The 19096-nt window shown below is 37.1% G+C and overlaps 1 protein-coding gene across 49 annotated transcripts in view; it reads right to left on the reverse strand.

Annotated features, from left to right (window-relative positions):
* Nucleotides 1-19096, reverse strand: part of PTPRD (protein tyrosine phosphatase receptor type D) — a 1934582-nt gene that overhangs the window by 9137 nt on the left and 1906349 nt on the right. For all 49 annotated transcript variants that reach the window (XM_036238646.1, XM_036238649.1, XM_036238671.1 and 46 more), the window contains 4 exons: nucleotides 5154-5439; nucleotides 4547-4725; nucleotides 3791-3917; nucleotides 2465-2590 (listed from right to left, as the gene is read on the reverse strand). In XM_036238646.1, coding sequence (XP_036094539.1) covers nucleotides 2465-2590; nucleotides 3791-3917; nucleotides 4547-4725; nucleotides 5154-5439 — 718 coding nt within the window. The remainder of the gene's footprint in view (nucleotides 1-2464; nucleotides 2591-3790; nucleotides 3918-4546; nucleotides 4726-5153; nucleotides 5440-19096) is intronic.

Raw genomic sequence — 19096 nt, forward strand, 5'->3', positions numbered from 1 at the left:
AGTAACTAACTAACTATGCTGTTGAGTAGGAAGTGAGGCACTGTCAGGTAGATCAAAGAGCTTCCTAGCAAATAAATGCTCTATTCTGAAAAAGGACTCTTCCTGGCAGACCACAGGAATTAACCCTTCTATGGGGGTTTGAACACAGACAAACTGAAAGGCAGAAATAAAACAAGCTAAAGGCAAGAGGGGTCCTTCTTTTCTACAGTGATTAGGCATAATTGCTCTGATTCTTAAAATATAAATGGTTTGAGAAGACAATATGGCATTGCTGATCCATTCTGGAATTTTACAGTGTTTCTAGAAGCACTATGGAAGCAGAAGGGGACCCTCTGTTTACAGAAGAAGGAACAACAGTTACACCCATCATCTTTCTCTCCAGAATTAGAGAAAAGAAGGAGAGGGAGGGGGGAGGAGAGGGAGAAAAAGGAAAGAGGACGTGAAAGGGAGGGAGAGAGAGAACCTATGTTACAAGCTTAGGGGGACTCGTCCCATTTGAAGAGATTCTGCTCCCAGTTAAGACTTCAACCTGTTCCTCCTTTCTATTTTTCTATCTCCTCTTTCCCCATTAAAGTTCTTTTGGACATAAATGTGCATGTTCCCAAGATTCTGGGTAAGCAGACAGATTCATTTTTCTCATATAGTCATACAGAGAAGAGGGGATGGCTTAACTCAAGATATCAATCAGTCTGGTGTTTTCCATTGGAACAGGGCATATTCCTGACTGGTATCATTTGGGGATGGAGATCACACAAGAACATGACATCAATTTTAGAAGAACACTGATGACTATGCCAAATAGTGCTTGGCCCCGTAATGAATTTGGTTATCAAGGAAGTAATATTTTACTTCTGTTTCTAGAAAAGGTTTGAAAAGCACAGGAAGGGAAGCCAGAGGCTAGGTAATGCAGATTTGTCCTCCTCTGGATGTCCTGGGGATGTCATTTCTGGCCAACGTCACTTTTAATAGCAAGAAGAGGTCATGTGCACAAACCCTTACTATGTGGAGGAGAGACCACCCGACTCCATTTACAAGTTACCTGTTCAATAATACTTTATTGTGAAGTGCCAACTGCTTTCAAAACTGGGAAGTAAAGATTAGAAACACACTAGGAGTACAAATAGCAAATGTTATGGCAGCTAGGAAAATTATAGAACCACGGGGAGCCTTCAAAAAACAAACACATGAATGAGTTTCTGGTTCAATGTTTCTTCTGCATTTTGTGATCAGATTTAATCTGGGCAAGTGAGGGATGATAAAGAAGGTATTTGCCATTTGCAGAGCGTGGTTCTTACTCTTTATCATCAGAAATAATTGGTGAGTTTTCTTGGAATGCAATTAATATTTTTACTCATGTAACTTGCCTCAAATTTTAAAAGGGCATAATTTCTTTTTTCTTTTTCTTTTTTTTAAACAGTGGGATGGGTCACCAAGGCATGCTTATTTGGGCAACTCAAAAACAAGACCTCAGAAATTAACTGCTGCCTTGGGTACAGTTATTTTCAGAGTAGTTGAGACTTTAGACTTTGTGGCATTAACAGGTATGTCACCTGGGCCAAACAGCCTGCTAACCAATTTCTCTTTCACTTTAGGTCGACAGCCAGGGCCCAGCTTTGGGGATTAGCAGACAATCTCTAAACATGAGTGTTGGTTGAGAAAGCCACTTTCCAGAAAAAACAATGGATCAAGTAAATAGCTGTACACTGGAGTTTTACTCAACCCACCACTGTGACAGTTCTAAAAACAAAGCAGGGCTTTGGCCTGACCCTTTCTCTCCTCAGATGTGTTTGTAATCACGTTTGAAAGTGGCTAAAGGCAAGGATATTAAAGTGTACGCATAGAACATCTTACATCAGAGCTGAACCTTGGACTCAGCTATCTAGATAAGAAATGCAGAATGAAAATTAGCCAACAAGGGTCGTGGGTGGACAGCTCTCATGGACTGACACATTAGCACACTGAGGAATAAACCATGCCAACAATCAAATTAGAATGTGCAAAGCTTGTCAGATTCTTCTAAAAAATGTCATTTGCTCTGCAGTTTTAAAATCATACCAAATTAACCTCCAAGCCCACATGACCTAAAGGGCTTTGCAAAACAACAACATATTTATAGCCTCAAGTAATAAATAAGCCAAAAAAGTTCCAAAGAGAAAGAGCTGAGAAGGTGAATGTAAGCACAGCCAACCAATCAGTAAAATTCTTCCCAGCACATACACTCACCAAGTGCATCCCCAAAGTTAGGCTGCCAGATGTTACATTTGAAAGGAAGCCAAGCCTGGGTTTATGAGAACACTTGCCAGACAGAGGAAGTTTCTCTTGCATTAAAAAAAAAAAAAAAAGTCCTCCAGGATGGGTGATTTTTTGTTTGGGGAACATGGTCACTGGCAAATATTTCTCCTGGACATGCACTTTAGACTACTTTTCAGCTAACAGTTGAGAACATAAGAGTGTGCCAACTTACCCTGGCATCTGTGACCTTGAATTCTCTTAGGATATATTGTGGCATGTTGTACTCAGCCATGGGATCTACAACAAAATACTGGTATCTTGCAGATCGTTCTGCTGGCCAGTATTGGTGACATTTCTCCTGAAAGGAGAGAAGATTAATATCAAACCATACAAAATGTAAATAAAGTATTACCTATTATCTGTGTATGTATTTCTTTCTCTCATTAATAAAATTTAAAAATTCAAGGCCATTCCAATTGCATGTGACTCATTTTCTCTTTGAAACCATTAAGTTTCCCAAGGATAAGAAAGTCATGTGGTTCAATACTTGCCTATGGTCTCAAGCACAGTACTTGGTATATATTAGGTGCTAATACACATTCACTGAAGTGAATACTTCAATGGGATAAGCACCTTCATACCTACGAGTTATCCAAATAATTACATCAGTCCTTGGACATAATGCTGACCATGTCAATCATGTACTGTACTGCCTTAGCAGACTTACGCCCCTGTGGTTTGGAATGAAGAGAACCATCAAGTGTGAATGTGGAAAGAAACCTCTGAACTGATCTGGTCCAAACTTCCTTATCAGTTGAGGAAACTGGAGCCCAGGCCATTTTAATACTTGGCTAAGTCTCGCAGAGTCAATGACCAAATCAGAATAATCAAGTTACTGTCCTAGTTTTTTTTTTCCCCCCTCTTCTTTGTGGGTCCTAAAAATTGGATTTTAGATGCATTTCTACCATTTAGTTTATTCCAAAAAAAAAAAGATAGAAAATATCTCAAGCAAATATGGCAAAATGCTTGCATCTACTGAATTTAAGTGACGTCTTCACGAGTCTCTAATACTATTTTTTTTAAATAATCATTTTAAAAAGAAATAGATCTGAGATTACCTTAGAAAAGCAATGTAACTTTCCAAAACTTTATTCAATGGGGGTAGAAGATGGGCAAGTAAGAATCTGACTCAAGGATGAAAGGAAGTCAAATGCTATCATACAGAGAAATGACGGCACATTTGCTCATGAAACTCCAGCTCGTCCAGAGAAAAAGAAAGTAAGAATATGCTGAGAGTCAGGATATAAGTCAAACAGGGGCATCTGCTTACTTATTTGTCTCTATGACTGTTTTTTACTGAGGTGCTAGATCTTTCTTCAAGGCATAATGAAAAAACTTGTTGAGGCTTTGTAAGTTAAAAATATCAACCCAGAGTAATGATTGGCCCAGAAAGTTTCCAGAGTACTCTGCATTTCAAAGAAATGGCACTGACACTTGAGTTATTAAAATACAGTCATCATTTCTCCATGAAGTGAGTGTCTCATGAGGAGACACTCACTCTGCCCATCTCACGCAGCTTGGTGAGCATCACCACGATGGTGGAATTGTGTTCCCAGAGCATCCGCCAGAAGTCTTCGGTGGTCTCTGCCAAGGGCCCCTGGGTAGCAATGTAGGCTTTCTGTTGTCTAAATGACAGAGAGTAAAAACTGTGTGTTAAAACAATCAGAGAACATGCAAAAGTTCACACTTGCTGTGTAAACATCACGCCTGGTAAAGAAGAAAACATATTAATGCAATTGCATTAAGTCCCTGTTAAGACTGTGTAATCAAATAAGAATATGTAATACAGTTTGTAGACTTTGCAAAAGATATTGTTTTGTTAATATTATGATATATGTTTTTATCTTTATTATTTAAATTTTAGTGTAATGCTAATAGCTCAGTTTCACATATCCTACAAATTGCTTAAACACTTAGTTACGTGGCTTCATTTGGTAGAAAGGACTCTTACACAAACTGTTAAATTTACAAAATCGGCTTCTTTATGAAACCAGCTTCTTTATTAACTCCTTCCATGTCCAAATGGCTTCTGAAAGAAGAGAGCAGAAGGCCAGATTAAAAACTCCATGACTGCTCCTTCTTACTCCTATCAAAAATAATAATAATAAAAAATACCAAGGGACAGAATGCTGACCTATCCAGTAAAAAAAAAAAAAAAAAAGCTTTGAATTGAGATGAAATTCATTCCAGCTATAAAACTAGGACACATGCAAATACGAAGGCTTTGGACTGTCAGGGGAACAAGAGTGTATACCTGTATCCATCAATAAAACTGGCATTGATATAATCAGATCCTTCTACTCCTCGGATAGGCTGCAGACATACCCTTGTGGATTCATATGGCATAATATTAACAAGGCGATTTTTGAATTTATTACATGGAAGATTGGCACTGATGAATCTTGAGGTGTGAGCTTTAGAGCTGGCTAGACGCTGTTGAATAGAAAAAAAGGAAAAATCCAACAAAGATAATTTTAGCCTATGGTGTGAATGCAACATACCCAAGATTTCTTCTTTAGATATAATGTGTTTGTTTAAAGCAAATAACTCTTCAAACCACACTACTTTTCACTTCTACCCAGTGGACTCCACATAGCCTACTGAAGTTTTAAATATTATGTTCTGAGAGTATGAACCCTCAGTTTAAATTAGGGTACAAAAAAGCTCAAGATATTATTAGGAAGCAGAGCATAGAAAAGAGGAAGAGGAAGAAAGTGTTTTATAGTCAGACACCTGAGGAGAAGGTCAAGTGAATCTTGTTAACTGCAAAAATTTGAAAGGTTAAGAAAGTGAAGCCACTACTCAAAGACAATCCCAGAATGACTCGCTCCTAAATTACCACATCACATCCAATACCATACCTTAAATTCGAGCTCCATTCCTGTGACATTCTCTCCTGTTTCTATTTGTGTCAGCTTCTGAATGTAGGCATACAAGTTTCTAGCTGGCACTTCGGTATTTCCACAAGTCACTGCTTCTAACAGTGCATCATGGATAAAGATGTATTGGTCTTCTGTTTGAACCATGTAATTCCTCTGGGCTCTCATTAAAGTTACATGGCCATAAATATCTACAGTTTTTTCATGCTTTATTCTTTCTAACATGGCATCTATTACAATGAAACAACCAGTCCGGCCAACTCCCGCACTACAAAAACAAAAACAAAAAAAACAAAGAGAAAAAAGTCCCAATAAATCAGGAAACCAACACATAAAATTATTTTCAATATTCTTATTAAGGTTTTGTCATTAATTCTACTCAAATGGCTATTGTGATAGTTTTGTAGCACTCTAAAGTCAAAAGTATTATCAAGTCACCACAACCAGGATGTCAATATACCAAATAAAAGTAGTTTGGTTTCAAAATGAAAAAATATCAAACTCATCATTGTTATGCTCCTTGATCACATAACACAAAGTAGGTACTATTTTGAAACTGCTATGAAAACAAAAACATTTAGGCCGTTTATAATAGAAGATATTTAAAAAAATTGGTAAAGATCTAACTCGGCTATATCTTTTTACAAAGAAAACTAGTAAATCACTCGACTTGAAATATTTCATATTCTAAAACTCAGCAAGGAACTTGTAAAACCAAACTAGTGGGAAGTATGTAATTAAAATATTAAAATGATGTTGCACATTAAAATAGTGCAGGGTATTCTCAATGGAAAGAAATTCCTAATAAAAAGGAATCACTAGAGAGTGTGGGTGTGTTCTTAGTTTTTACTCCTTTTTCTTCCAGAGTTAAGTATATTTTGAAATTCCAGGGGAAATCCAAGTATTCTCTGTGGAAAAATAAAAGACTCAATCTTTGTTACCAAAGAAGCTCTGAGGCATCTTTTAGACTCCATTACATCTGGAATCCTGGGTCATTTTCCAGTTGGTGGAAACCGATTCAAAGAAGAGGCGAGAGAGTCAACAAAGCGCAAAGATGCGACATGCTGTCCCAAAGAGACAATCTAACTGACTAAACAGGACCACAGAGTCAGGCAGCTTAACCATGCCTCAAGTGTTGAAAAAAATATTAACACAATGACATATGTGTATTCTTAAATCTCAAGCTAAGCCTTGTCTATCTCTTATTTTATCAAACTCTTTAGGCTGAGTTCATTTATGTGTCAAGTACATTGAATCCAAAATGTTTTTCTCCTCCTTGTCATGGATGTCTACCTAACTGGGAAACATGTAATCAAAAGGAATAGGTATATGTCACCACCTCAGACACCAAGCAACCTCCTCCATTCACTACATGCTATGTTTTCTGTCTTTATACATCTATCTATGTGTTCATTTATTTGTCCATCTGTTCATCTCTTTTTTCAATGAACAATGAAGTACTTCGTGCTAAGTAACATTGGGGAGACAACGTTAAAGATGACTTAGATCCTAAAGAGCTCAGAACTTATCAACGAAGATGAGTATTTTACATAACTATTTCTAATACCAAAAAAAAAAAAAAAAGGTGTGTTGGCTCTGTGAATGATATGGAATTTGAATCAAGATTTGAACAACAAAAGATGAGGAATTGAGGAGGCTAGAACTGCATAACAGAAAGAATGGCTTTTGTAAATCATACTGTGGGCTCTGGGAGCTATGTGTGAAACTTTCATTGGCCTACTGAGGCACTTGTGTAAGGAATGTACCAGAACTCAAAATGAAGGAGTTTAATGAGCATACGGTGCCCGACAGTGCCCAATTCAACTTAAATGACAGTTTCTTTCTCGTTTAAAGGCTACACCTCGACTACAAGGTGACAGTGAGTATTTTGTAACAAATAATACCTTTATTTAACTCCTGAGCAGTCTAGGTCAAATCCAGCTTCCACTTGGGAGCCCTGTTGTTTGTAGACTAGGTTAAGTGGGAATATGATATAACCACTATTTAAAAATTGCTTATACCTTTTTATGTCCTGTCAGACACACAAAAAATGACCTTCAGTATCTAGTCAGAGAGCCTCTGGATGGTAATTCTAAGATTCCATTCAAGGTTTCAACCATGAAGTGACATCGCATTGAGATGTAATGCAAAAGACTTCTGGGACACAGAGTCTTAGAAATGATAGCACATTTCTTAGCACAAAACAGAATAGATGTACTGAGAAGCATGAAGTTTCATTTTTTTACCTTGTTCTACTACATACACCTGTGAAATGGTAAGTTTTCCCTGACACTCCCCACCCTCCCACTCGCAGACCCATAGGCAGGATTAATCACCTTATGTCCCAGATCCCCTGGTGTCTTAAATACCATTCCATTACAGTCCCAGTCACAACGTATTATTAGTTAGCCTGGTAGGGCCATCATCCATAAATAATAGAGCATCTCTCAAGAGTAGGAACTGCATTTTCTGTTATCTTTGTGCAGTCAGTGTTCAAGAGTGTTTCTAAAATAAATGAATGGATGAGTGATTGGCATGGGAGGCCTTATATAATGAGCAGCCAATCCAGATTTGGTAAACCTACCAAAGAAGCAGGACTCTCCAGTCAGTGAAAGAAGTCCTCCATTTGACAAATGATCAGAACTATGCAGAGAATACCTGAAGACTGCTTCACAAAGTGTTTTATAGGGAACAGAGCAACAGCAAATGCTCTGAGTTATCTCTGTGCCTTGATCTCCTCTGATATACCATCACATCACAATGAAAAGAAACTCAGCAAGACTTAACCTGGAAAAGGGAGGTAGTCCCATGTCTGGCAGGTTCTATGACCACAAGTAATACATATTTTTTTCTTTTTCTGTGTTGTCTTTCTAAATTGGCTTCATCCTAATTGTGAATTACTCCTATCTGGTTACGACCTCATGGAAACCACTCTGTAAAGTCTTATAACTGAGCCCTGTATGTCTCAATTCTAGATAACAGCAGGGATGTTTTCTTAAAATATGCGTTAGGAACCATTCCAAATTCTGGATGATGCATGGTTCTATATTCTGGCAGACAGATACCACAGAACCTTGCAAAATTGGTAAGAATAACTCCAGAGCCAAACAATATCAACCAACATCTTGATGGTGGTAATGAGAGAGAAGAAAATGAGAGAGGAAAAAAAAAATCAAATATTTGCCTGAGTCTAAATTATGAATTGTAGGAAGAAAAAAAAAGAATTATGATTTGTGAAAAAACCATTTATTTTCTCCCCCAAACACAAACTATCATTAGCTGCTCGATTTTGGTGTTTGTATGGAAGGTAGGGAAGGAGCTGACCCATGAACAGATGTGTTACCTTTTCTCTAAGATCAGAGTCCTTGCGGGTTTTAAATGTTAGAATTCTCTCTTAGCTTGAAGCAAGACCAGAAGGATCAAGATCTTTTTCCCAAATACTAGTGGCTGGGTGTCCTTGAGAGTTACTTAACCTTTTCCCTGTTTTTCTTAAATCATAATAATGAGAATTAAGTCCAGTTAATTATCTAGTAGGTCTTAATGCTGAATTAAACACACACACACACACACACACACACATTCTGCAAACATAAAGAAGGTGGCAGTTACTTTGTAGATACAAACTCCAACTGAAGCTGACAAGGAACTTGTTAACTGGGAATATTATGATAGAACCACCACTGGATAATTTAGGATTAGGCTTTCAAAATCTTGCTTTAATCTACCCCCTCAAGCTGCTTTCCCCTTTCTCCTCTTATTTCCAATAATATTTTGAGTTGGAGGAACTTTCTGCTTTCCCATATACTATTATGGTAAGTAAGATGGCAGTAAAGTGCCTTCCTACCACAGTGTTTGGTGCTTGGGAGGAATTCAGTAGATATGTCAGTTTTCTTCTCCCATCTGTGATTCAGAGTATTTAGGAACGCCCCTGAAGTCATACTACTAATGGTAAATGGCCAAACAAGGAGTCAAATGCAGGTTCTGAGATGTTAAACTTTAGCACCACATTTCTTGGCAACATCATTGCTTCGCAATGCTTTCTGTTACTTGCGTCAGTAACAATGGCCAAATACGTTGAATTTTCTGGTGGCTCACCCCTCAATAACATTCCTTTAGAAGTGTTTCACTATTCCTAATGTGGATTCCTTGAAAAGCATTTCTTCCTTGGTTTCCATGACATCAACTGAGGGAGTATGGAAAACATCCGATCACTCCCTTGAAATTGATGGTAGGAAGGGAAGAGATTTTACAGTGATCTCAAACACAAAATAACCTGAAACACATAGCACATAAAATTAGTCAAAAAGAACTGTGACTCAGGCAATGGTTCCACCAACACCACGACAAGGTAGAAGTTCAATTAAGTTGGAAATCAAAATCAGATATGAACTCTTAATTGTCAACTTTAGAAATCTACCAGCACCCCTTTTAGACTTTGCCTCAGTAACGTTTTTCCTCCCATTTGATCCCTGCACTGAATATCCTCCCATCTCTGGATTTTTCTGTCTGTATCCCTTTCTCTAGTTTACATACTCTACCAGCACCCAAAATGTAGATAATGTCCCCAAAGTTCTGTCCTCCTTTCTCTCATTCCCCTTCCTGGTTCAGCAATAATCTTCAAATGACTGATTCCTAAAGTGACAGCCCTTTCCTTTGAGCACAAGTGGAGACCTCTATTTCAAACTGCCCTTAAACTTCCCTAGAAATAAATAGATTCCAAGATTAATTAGTATTGTATTTGCTCAGATCTTCTCTTCCTGCTCTCACTCTTTCCTGGACATCCTGGTCTAAAATTTAAGAATCAGCTTAGACTATTTTTGCCTCTTGCCCTGCACAATAATAAATTATAAATTTCTGCACATTCGAACCTCTACAATTTTATTCAACTATCCATCAGTGATGTGCTAGAGCTGGGAAAAGTCAATTATTAAATTCTCAGAAATTTTGAATAAATACATTAAAAATAAAGAGAATACTCAAAATACACTGCATCTGAATTATTTTACATTTATACTCTTGAGGTGAAAGAATGTTATATAATTCTGTGCCACTGACTACCTCTCCCTGGTTTTGCATTCAGTGATGTCACATTCGTAGCTTGAAATCAGCAATGGTGGGAGTATTACTATCAAGAAAATTGGCAAATACTACCTCCCCCTTCCTTTGGAGAGCCAGTTGTTACACTTCACCAGTATGGAGGGACTATCCTAATTCACCCATTCCCACCACCCAGGGACAGACAGGAAAGTGCCTACTGTTTTCTTCTTCTGTCCACATATACTCTTTCATAAGACGCTGTAGGCGATTCTCCCATAAATATTTATGGAGTGTCTACTATGTGTAAGACAACAGAGAGGTAGTAAACAAAACAAACATGATCCTTTCTTCAGGGAGATTACAGTTTAGTGGGGGAATTACATACTAAATAATCATATGAATAAATAAATAACTATAAATCTCAATAACTGCTGTGAAGTAAATGTGCAGGATGTTGGCCAAGCACCTTTGAGGAAATGTTATTTAAATTGATACCCATTATAAATTGAATTATGTCCTCTAAAAATTCGTATGTTGAAGCCTTAACCATTACCCAAAGTGACTATTCAGAGACAGGGTCTTTAAGAGAGATAATTAAGGTTAAATAAAGGCATAATGGTGGAGGCCCAAACACTAGGGCTTTAGCAGAATAGAAAGACACACCAGAGATTTCTTTTCCGTGCACACACACAGCGGTAAGTCCATGTGAGGACACAGCTAGAAAGTGGCCATCTTAAGATAAGAAGAATGGCCTCACTAAGAAACAACATTGCTGGTACCTTTATCTTGGACTTTTGGCCTCCTGAACCTAGAGGAAAAAATGTTTACTGCCGAAGTCACCTAGTTTCTGGTGCTGTGTTATAGCAGCCCTAGCAGACTAATACAATAGGGAGAGCAAGCGAAAGTTTACTGAGTAAATAAGGGTGAAAAAGCTGTTGATTAGAAAAAGACCCAAGGAAAAGTCTTGGAATGGAAAATAGATTAGCATATTTGACTAACTAAATGCAAGTCAGGGTGGCTGAAAGGCAGTGAGGGGAAAAGGAAAATTCCACATATTTATTTTCCAGTTTAAGTACTATTTATAACATTTTTATTAAATGTATAACCATATTAACAGCAATGATTTAAAATAACTTCATAGCTCTCAGGCAGTATGTTTACTACAAGAGTCATAGCTTTCCCTCAGCTTCAGGCAACTTAACTATATTACAAGCTGTCCCGGCCCTGGGCCTTTGCTTATGCAGAGCCCCCTTCCTCCTCAACATGTCTACCTGTTGATATCTACCTTCCTTCTAGATGCATCTCATGTGCTGCATCCATGATGAAGACTCTCCCCTTGGTTTTTCCCTCCTTGGATTCCTATGACAATTTGTAACTACCAGCCACTGCCTTACCTTATTTTTATTTTCTGTTCATTATGTTTATGCCAGTTGATGTCCTCCTTCTCCTTGAGGGGAAGGACAACAGCTCACTTATCTCTACTGCATTTTGTAATTTCTCATGGCGATTTCCATGCCCGGGAAATCAAATGTGCTCAACTTGAGTTGCAAATTTAGGAAAATATATATGTAAGTTCAAAACTATGAAGCCCTCTCCCGAATCAATGATATATACAGGAACATCCCCTAAAGCCCCCAGCATGAGAACATTTCTTTGATAGATGTTTACAAAGATAAAGGGAGTTCTTATAATTTTATGAGATGGAAACAACCAGTGCTTATGCTTTACTCCAGTTGCTTAGAAATAACAAACCTCAGGCACTACTTTTTTCTTAAGAAATTGAATGATGAAAATTCGGAGCTTCTAAAACTATGCCAGCCTACTCTAGTTTGAATTTCCAAGTTCCCATAGCAGCACATATTTTACCTCCTTCTCCAATTTCCTCTATTTTTCACCCATCAGTATCCGAGTGCAGTGCACCTCTCAAAATGAAAGATTGTAGTTCTAAAAGCAAATGCATCTTTCTTTGATCCTGAAAAATTCAGCTCCCTGTAGCAGCGATAATGACGGAACCCTATTTAGTGCTGTTTGTTTTTCATCATTTCAACAGCCTTCAACCTGAAACATGATAAGAACAGCAAAACTGATAAACCACCCTTATTTTTATCTGTTTTCTGTCGGAGTAGTTGCCAAGCACAGAGACAAATTTTTCTAAATATCTTTAAAAAAAAAAAAAAAAGCGCATAACCCTGTGCTTGAGGCTGAGGCCAGCACAGCTCAGAACATTTATTATGTTACAGAAAATTCCAGCAAAAAAGGGAAGAGGACAGCACTTTATATCAAGCCTAGTATTAGGTTGGTCTCTGTTACCCCTGAAGTAAAATCAACTGTCTAAGTTATCTTCCAGTAAGGACAATAATTCAAGTAGGGCAAACCAAATTATTGACAAACTTTTTGCCTTAAAAACAAACCAAACCAAAACAAAACAAAATGGTTTCAGTGAGTGAGAGACTATGCAATCCATTAAACAAGTACGCCTACTAGGAAATTGTTACTACTTCGATATTATCATTCATCCAGTTACAACATTTGTTTTCAATTTCTAAAAACATGATTGAGTTAGTCCCACGAGTTGAAATATGCTTAATGTCCCGTGATGCGATACCGTAGTAATGTGCAAAAGGAAAACATTAAGAGGCATAAGGGGGCTATTTTGTGCTAAAACTGTTCTGGGGATGTGCTATAGGATTGGATTTCCTGATTAATATGGTGGAGTTTTAATGCTGACCCTACACTGACACTTCAATGACCTGGCAAAGAAAGACAATAGAATTAGAAGATTTTACAGATCATTTAGTTGGGTGTAAAGACAGTAAAATATGGACCAAAAATCATGATGAGCCCATGCAGCTGGCTCATATATATCAGCTCATAATTTGATTGGATATTACAGTTCAGCTATAATTAGAATGGCATTTATAAATTGTGAGGATATTTAAAAAAGGACATCTATGAGAATGGATTGTGTTTTATGATTGAGGAGTATAAGATTAATCAGATGACTATTCTGATAAAACTGTGATGTGATTCTAATATGGCTGCCATTATGAAACCCTTCTTTTTTTGTTGTTAAAATTAACATTTAACTTAATATGTAGCTATACTAGGCATCTTTGGAATACTTAGGACTACTTATCAAAATCCAACCCATAAACATTTTAGTATTATGTCCTCTATTATCTCTTTTACCTAGAATGACCAGAGCAATTAATTATACAGATATCTTTGACATTAATATTTACCTGCCCAATTCACTTTTATATATTATTGTAAAATAAGAAATAAAAAAATATTTTTGAAAAAAATTGCCATTGAATTGCAGAATTTATCCATGCTATTAACTATAGGCTATATGTGTATGTAATGTAGTTGTTTAAGAGGACAATTTTTGGTATTCATTAAAATTTTAAATGCACACATTACTTGATATAGCACCTTCATATCTAGAAATCTGTCACAGAGGTATATGTACACACATGCAACAGAGAGTCTTAGAAAGTGATTTTCACTGTAACATTATTTGAAATAGCAAATTAATTAGGTAAAATAATTATGAAAAAATAGTTAAATAAATTATGGTATATAAATACCCAGAATACTGTGTAGCAGTTAAAAAAATAAAGTAAATCCATGTGACAAAAAAAAAAATAGTTTCCAAGACACTGTCGATTCCAGCAAAATATGTTATACAACAATATAAATACCATGGTGCCACTTGTAGTGCTAAAAATTGCACACAACATTATGTATTTTTACACATACAACATTATGTATTTTTACACATACATGCTGATGCACTGATCTGTGAAGATATACAAAGTAGAATAATAGTTACCTCTTAGTGGAAAACGGAATTAGTGATGTTGGTGGTATAAAGGGGGACTTTCACTTTAGTTGAAGTGTTTTGATTTTTTTTTTTTTTTTTTAGCAATGACAACATATTCACATAGTAATGGAATTAAAAAATATATGAATACTGGATAAAAATTACTATTATAAAACATAAAGAATCAATAAAGAGTTAAGGCCCCCAAGAAGTAGAGAGACAAGATGAAACGCCATTTACTCTAGCTCAGGATTACTGCCCAGAGATGATTTCTCAGAAGTCTGTGTGATTTGATATTGGCAGGTTCTTGCAACGCAGACTTGGTCCTGGCATCCTTGCTGGTTTTTAAGGAGTGGGTTTCAGAAATCGGGGGGATATAGAAGACATCATAGAGAGGAGCTTAGTAAAGAGTTAGAATAAGTGAAAATTAGGATGAGATAGCAAAGAATCTTCATCACTCTAGAAAGAAAGAGTGCACTGCGCTCTCCTGTGGTATCCTCCGATGATCAAAAGTTCACACTTCATCAACAGGGAAGAGGCAAAGAGTAAGCACAGAGAAACTGACCACCAGATAAGGATCCTAGCCTAGAATACTGAGAAGTCAAGGGTGGGCCTAATCTGATTTTTTTTCTAAGTATGTTGATTCAAGCAAAAATCCTCAAAGACTTTTGCATGCTATTGGCTTTGTCCCAACATTCTGCCAAACACATTCCCTGTTATTCTTAAAATGTGATGATCAAGATAAATTAGAAGGCTAATACATTTATATAAAGAACACCTGAGTAAGCCATAGCTAGTCTTATGTTATAGGTGAATAGAGGGGGCCTTTAGGCATAGATAAAAACAGACTTAGCTGGCCCTGATAATTGGTAGCTGACTTGGGTCTGAATGAGGTCAACTAAATGATGCTATGGAAGTATAAGGAACTATATCATTTTCACAGAGATTATCTTTGTAAACTGTCATATTAGTTCAGTCCATATTCTATATTCTGTTTAGAATGGCACAAAATCATTAGCATTTTGAAAGTGGATACAACTAGTAACCAGCCCTGCTGCACAGGTGGTTTACAGCCTCAACTCAAAGAAAGTAATAAGCATATAGACTACGACATGTACAATCTGTTCAGCCCACACAGCAGGCTCACCATCAGCAGCAAAAGTGCTATTACTCCTCACTCAGGTTAAACAGAATCAAACAGAAGATATTCAAACTTTAGCAACATTATTTCATTGTTTCAAAAAGCATATCAAATGTTTTCTTATAAGGGCAAGATATTGGGGTTGTTTTTGCTTTTTAAAAATGTTATTATCTTCATGTAAATGCTCCAATGGCTTTAAAGGCCCTATCTCAGGGGTTACAAATTGGTAGTTCTATGTTTTGTTTGGTCCTTTCATTTGATTCCCACAAGCTTTTGTTGGGCAGTGAAAATCTCATACTCAATACAATCAACTTAGCTAGTGTCTTCTACAGAGTCTGCTTCACTTATTCATGTCACTCTGCAGACCTCCAGGAGGCCTTTGTGTTGGTGTCCACAGGGACCCAATCTGGCATCTTAAACTCACAAGTTTCTGAACTAATGCATCAGTACTGCTCACTGCCACTTCCAACTCATCTGCCTACGTGGATATTTTGGAGGAGGAAACTGAGACTTAGGCAGGGTTAGGAACCTGACCAAGGTCACATTGGCTGTTACTAGCAAAGTCGAGACTCAGGTCCATGTTGCCTCTTTCCCAGACTCATACTCTCAACAAGGGAGTTTTATTGAAAACAGATGACAGTTTTCCTTAGTGCTCCCCAGTTAGACCCAAAGGCACTGATTCTATCAATTTAGGCTGCAACAATGTTGGTCCAAAAGAAACATGCTGTGTCAGTAATTGTCCTTTATTCATGAAACATTAGATCTCTCATTCTGCTCAACTATCCAAAGAGAAATGAATAAAGTGGCTTTCGAAGCTCTGTCAAAAAAGATCTTTCTGTAAGTGTTGACTAGTTATATTGATGTCAGCTCTGTTTCAGATAGATGGATGACTTCCAGTAAGTGTAGTATTAATGCACGAATAATACTTAATTAATGAAAAATAGTATTGAGTATATTTAGAATGACATATGATCATGTTTGCAGATGGGAGAAGAGACAAAGGGCTGCCTCTCACACAGGGTAATAGCAGAAAATGGAAAACATAGTCACAAGACTGTGACACCAAAGAGATGAAAGTTCATATTTGATAATGCAATTCAATAAATGAGAGATTCCCCTCCTGTGTATCAATCACTATGCAATGCATCACCAGTCATTTATTCATTATGGGTCCACCTAAGTGATCTGTACACATTCCTGGGCAGTGTTCAAACAGATTCCTAGGCTGTGCCTCAGAGATTCCAATTCAGTAGGTCTGGCATGGAACCCAAGACTGCATTCCCAACAAGCTCCAAAGTGATGCTGATGCTGCTGGCCCATGGGCCATACTTTGGCTAACAAGGATAGAGACACTCCTCTTTTAATATTTTTATAAGAAAATGAGGACAAAAGATGTATAAAATACACTAATTATCTATGAATGTATATGTGTATATATAATTTTAAATCGATCTCTCACTCATATAGGTTTGTTGACCTGATTTATAACTTCAGTACAAAGAGGAAGACTGCAAAGGCTATTTTCAAAAAAATAATTTTTTTTTTTAAAGATCAAATACTTTACTATCTCCGGATACCTTCAAATATATAAAATTAGCTTGTAATAAAACTCAGATGCCAGAGCCCACCTTGCAAGTTTTCTTTGCCAGAAATAATCCCAATATAAGCAAATCAGATACCATGTAATATGACCGAAAGTATTTTTCCAAAGACAGAAAGAAAAATATCCAAGCAATAGAGCCACTGATTGGAAAGACACAATACAAAGATAACAGAACTATTTTTAAGCTTCATTTTATGACCAGGGGCACAGCAAAGTAGTGGAAATAGGAAGTTTTCATGCTGATTACATGAAATCAAAACACGCTGTTCAAAGGCAGCAACATTTGAAAAAAATGCAACCTACTTTATGCAATGAATTTCAGTGTTCTTTCAGTCTGGGAATATTTCGAAATACATTGCAGGTACAGCTGGGAAAACTCAGTGATACCCCTGTCCAGATCTCAGCTATTAGGTTATAAAAATATTTTCACATTTTCTGCAGATGTCGATTCCTTTCTTTCCTAGTAATTTTAATTCAGAACTCATTATTGACAGCTGTTTGTTCTGATAAACCTAATTGCTCCTTTACCAGACTCAGCTGCAAGCAGACTGATTTCCTTTCCCTTATAGAGTATATTACATATAAACACAGGCAGGAAAAAAAATAACCAATTAACTAAATACGTGTGCATAAAATGATTCATTGAGAGCACTGATCAAGTAATGTATTTAACGACAACATAGGTCAGACGAAATTACAGCACGTACAGTTTACAGTGTTAAATATAATTACATGGAAATATTCACAAGCATTAATATATATAGATGATGAGTGGCAGCATCTGAAAATTTATCCTTTTACTAAAGAAACTTATAAATTACTACATTTGAGTAATCAATAGGGCATTTAATCTACTAAAGGATCAACTCCAGAATTTCTATCTGATGAAGTATATACACAGAACCTGAGATGCGTGCCATGACCAACATCAGTCAGGAGGAACCTAACACACCGAGGGATCATTTACGCTGTGCAGATAATCCTTCCTCTGGAGGGGAGAGTTTCTGGGGACAAGTCTTTTCCCAGCAATGCAATCACTGCTGTGGTGAGCTGCTCTCCGTAACTTCACGAGGAGAGAAATACAGATTAAAGTCAAAGCTATTTCCTCTGGAAGATTCTCTTCAGAGGCAACGCCTCATTTTAGTGGCTTCCCAACAGATACAGGAACAGCTTGGCAATGCTCATTCTATCAAATGCCTTGGCGGCCTCGCTCACTGAGTCTAGGCCAACTGGGGACCCCAAGCTGCCTTTCTTAGTGGACTGGAACCCCCAAAGAGAGGTAAACCGAGGGTTGGCTTCAGCAGAGACCATATAAGTGGCAAATACACTCCATTTGAGAAGAGCAATAGCTCGTTTTATTTCCTTCTTGAAATGGAAGGAATGTGGTGATCAGGGATGAGCAAACTGCTCCTTAGTAAGGAACCCATTCAAGGAAAATGAACTTTTTCTTAACATCAGGGACACTATATGGTGCTTTCCTTTCTGGGGACACTAAATGCTTCTTTTTGCAGACTTAATCTACCTCACATAGGGAGGAGGATATTAAGAATGGGTAGTGATTATCCTAATAATTCTCAGGGATGCAGCATACATTTCCATTAATACCAGACATAATGCTAATTAGAACATAAGCCCCAGACTCAACATTTACAAAGCCTTACATAATGAACATAAAGTATCCTACATGGCTTGGGGCTCACAAAATCTGGTCCAAAGCCTACTCCCAGACTGTGCCCCAACCAAGTAACAATGGAAACCATTTTATTTAACATTTAAGAGTAATGCTACTACCATTTATTGTAATTTTTTACCTATACAACGTAGATGACACTACTTAGAATTCTTGCATGGCTTTGCTCCTGGTTATGTTTTGGATAGTGACACTTCCACTCAATGTTCACTTATCCATTAAGTATCTGCTGAATGTTTTTTTTTTCTTTTTCTTTTCATATGTGGCATAGTTCCAGGGGAGAGGGATATAATGATGAACTAGTAGACAACATTTATTACCTCATATCTCTAATGGTTGTATATTACAGTCTGAGGAAGAAATTCACTTTTTTTCCCATGGGATTAAATACCACACTTAAAAAGCCTTCCCCTCCATTTTTCTTTTGCAGGTTTAATTTTTACTGGTTAAAATAATTTAAATATAATGAAAGCATGGACTGAGTTGATGAAACTGCTTATGTATTTTGTTTTTATGTAAACATGGTAGGGAAAGTAGTTTCTGATGTGATATGCTTGTTTTATGAGTCAATTTGGCAAATGGAGAGAGCATGGGCTTTAGAGATTCAAAATCTGGCTTTTCCACTTGC

This window comes from Rousettus aegyptiacus, unplaced genomic scaffold, assembly GCF_014176215.1.
Source record: "Rousettus aegyptiacus isolate mRouAeg1 unplaced genomic scaffold, mRouAeg1.p scaffold_m13_p_3, whole genome shotgun sequence".
Classification (NCBI taxonomy): domain Eukaryota; kingdom Metazoa; phylum Chordata; class Mammalia; order Chiroptera; family Pteropodidae; genus Rousettus; species Rousettus aegyptiacus.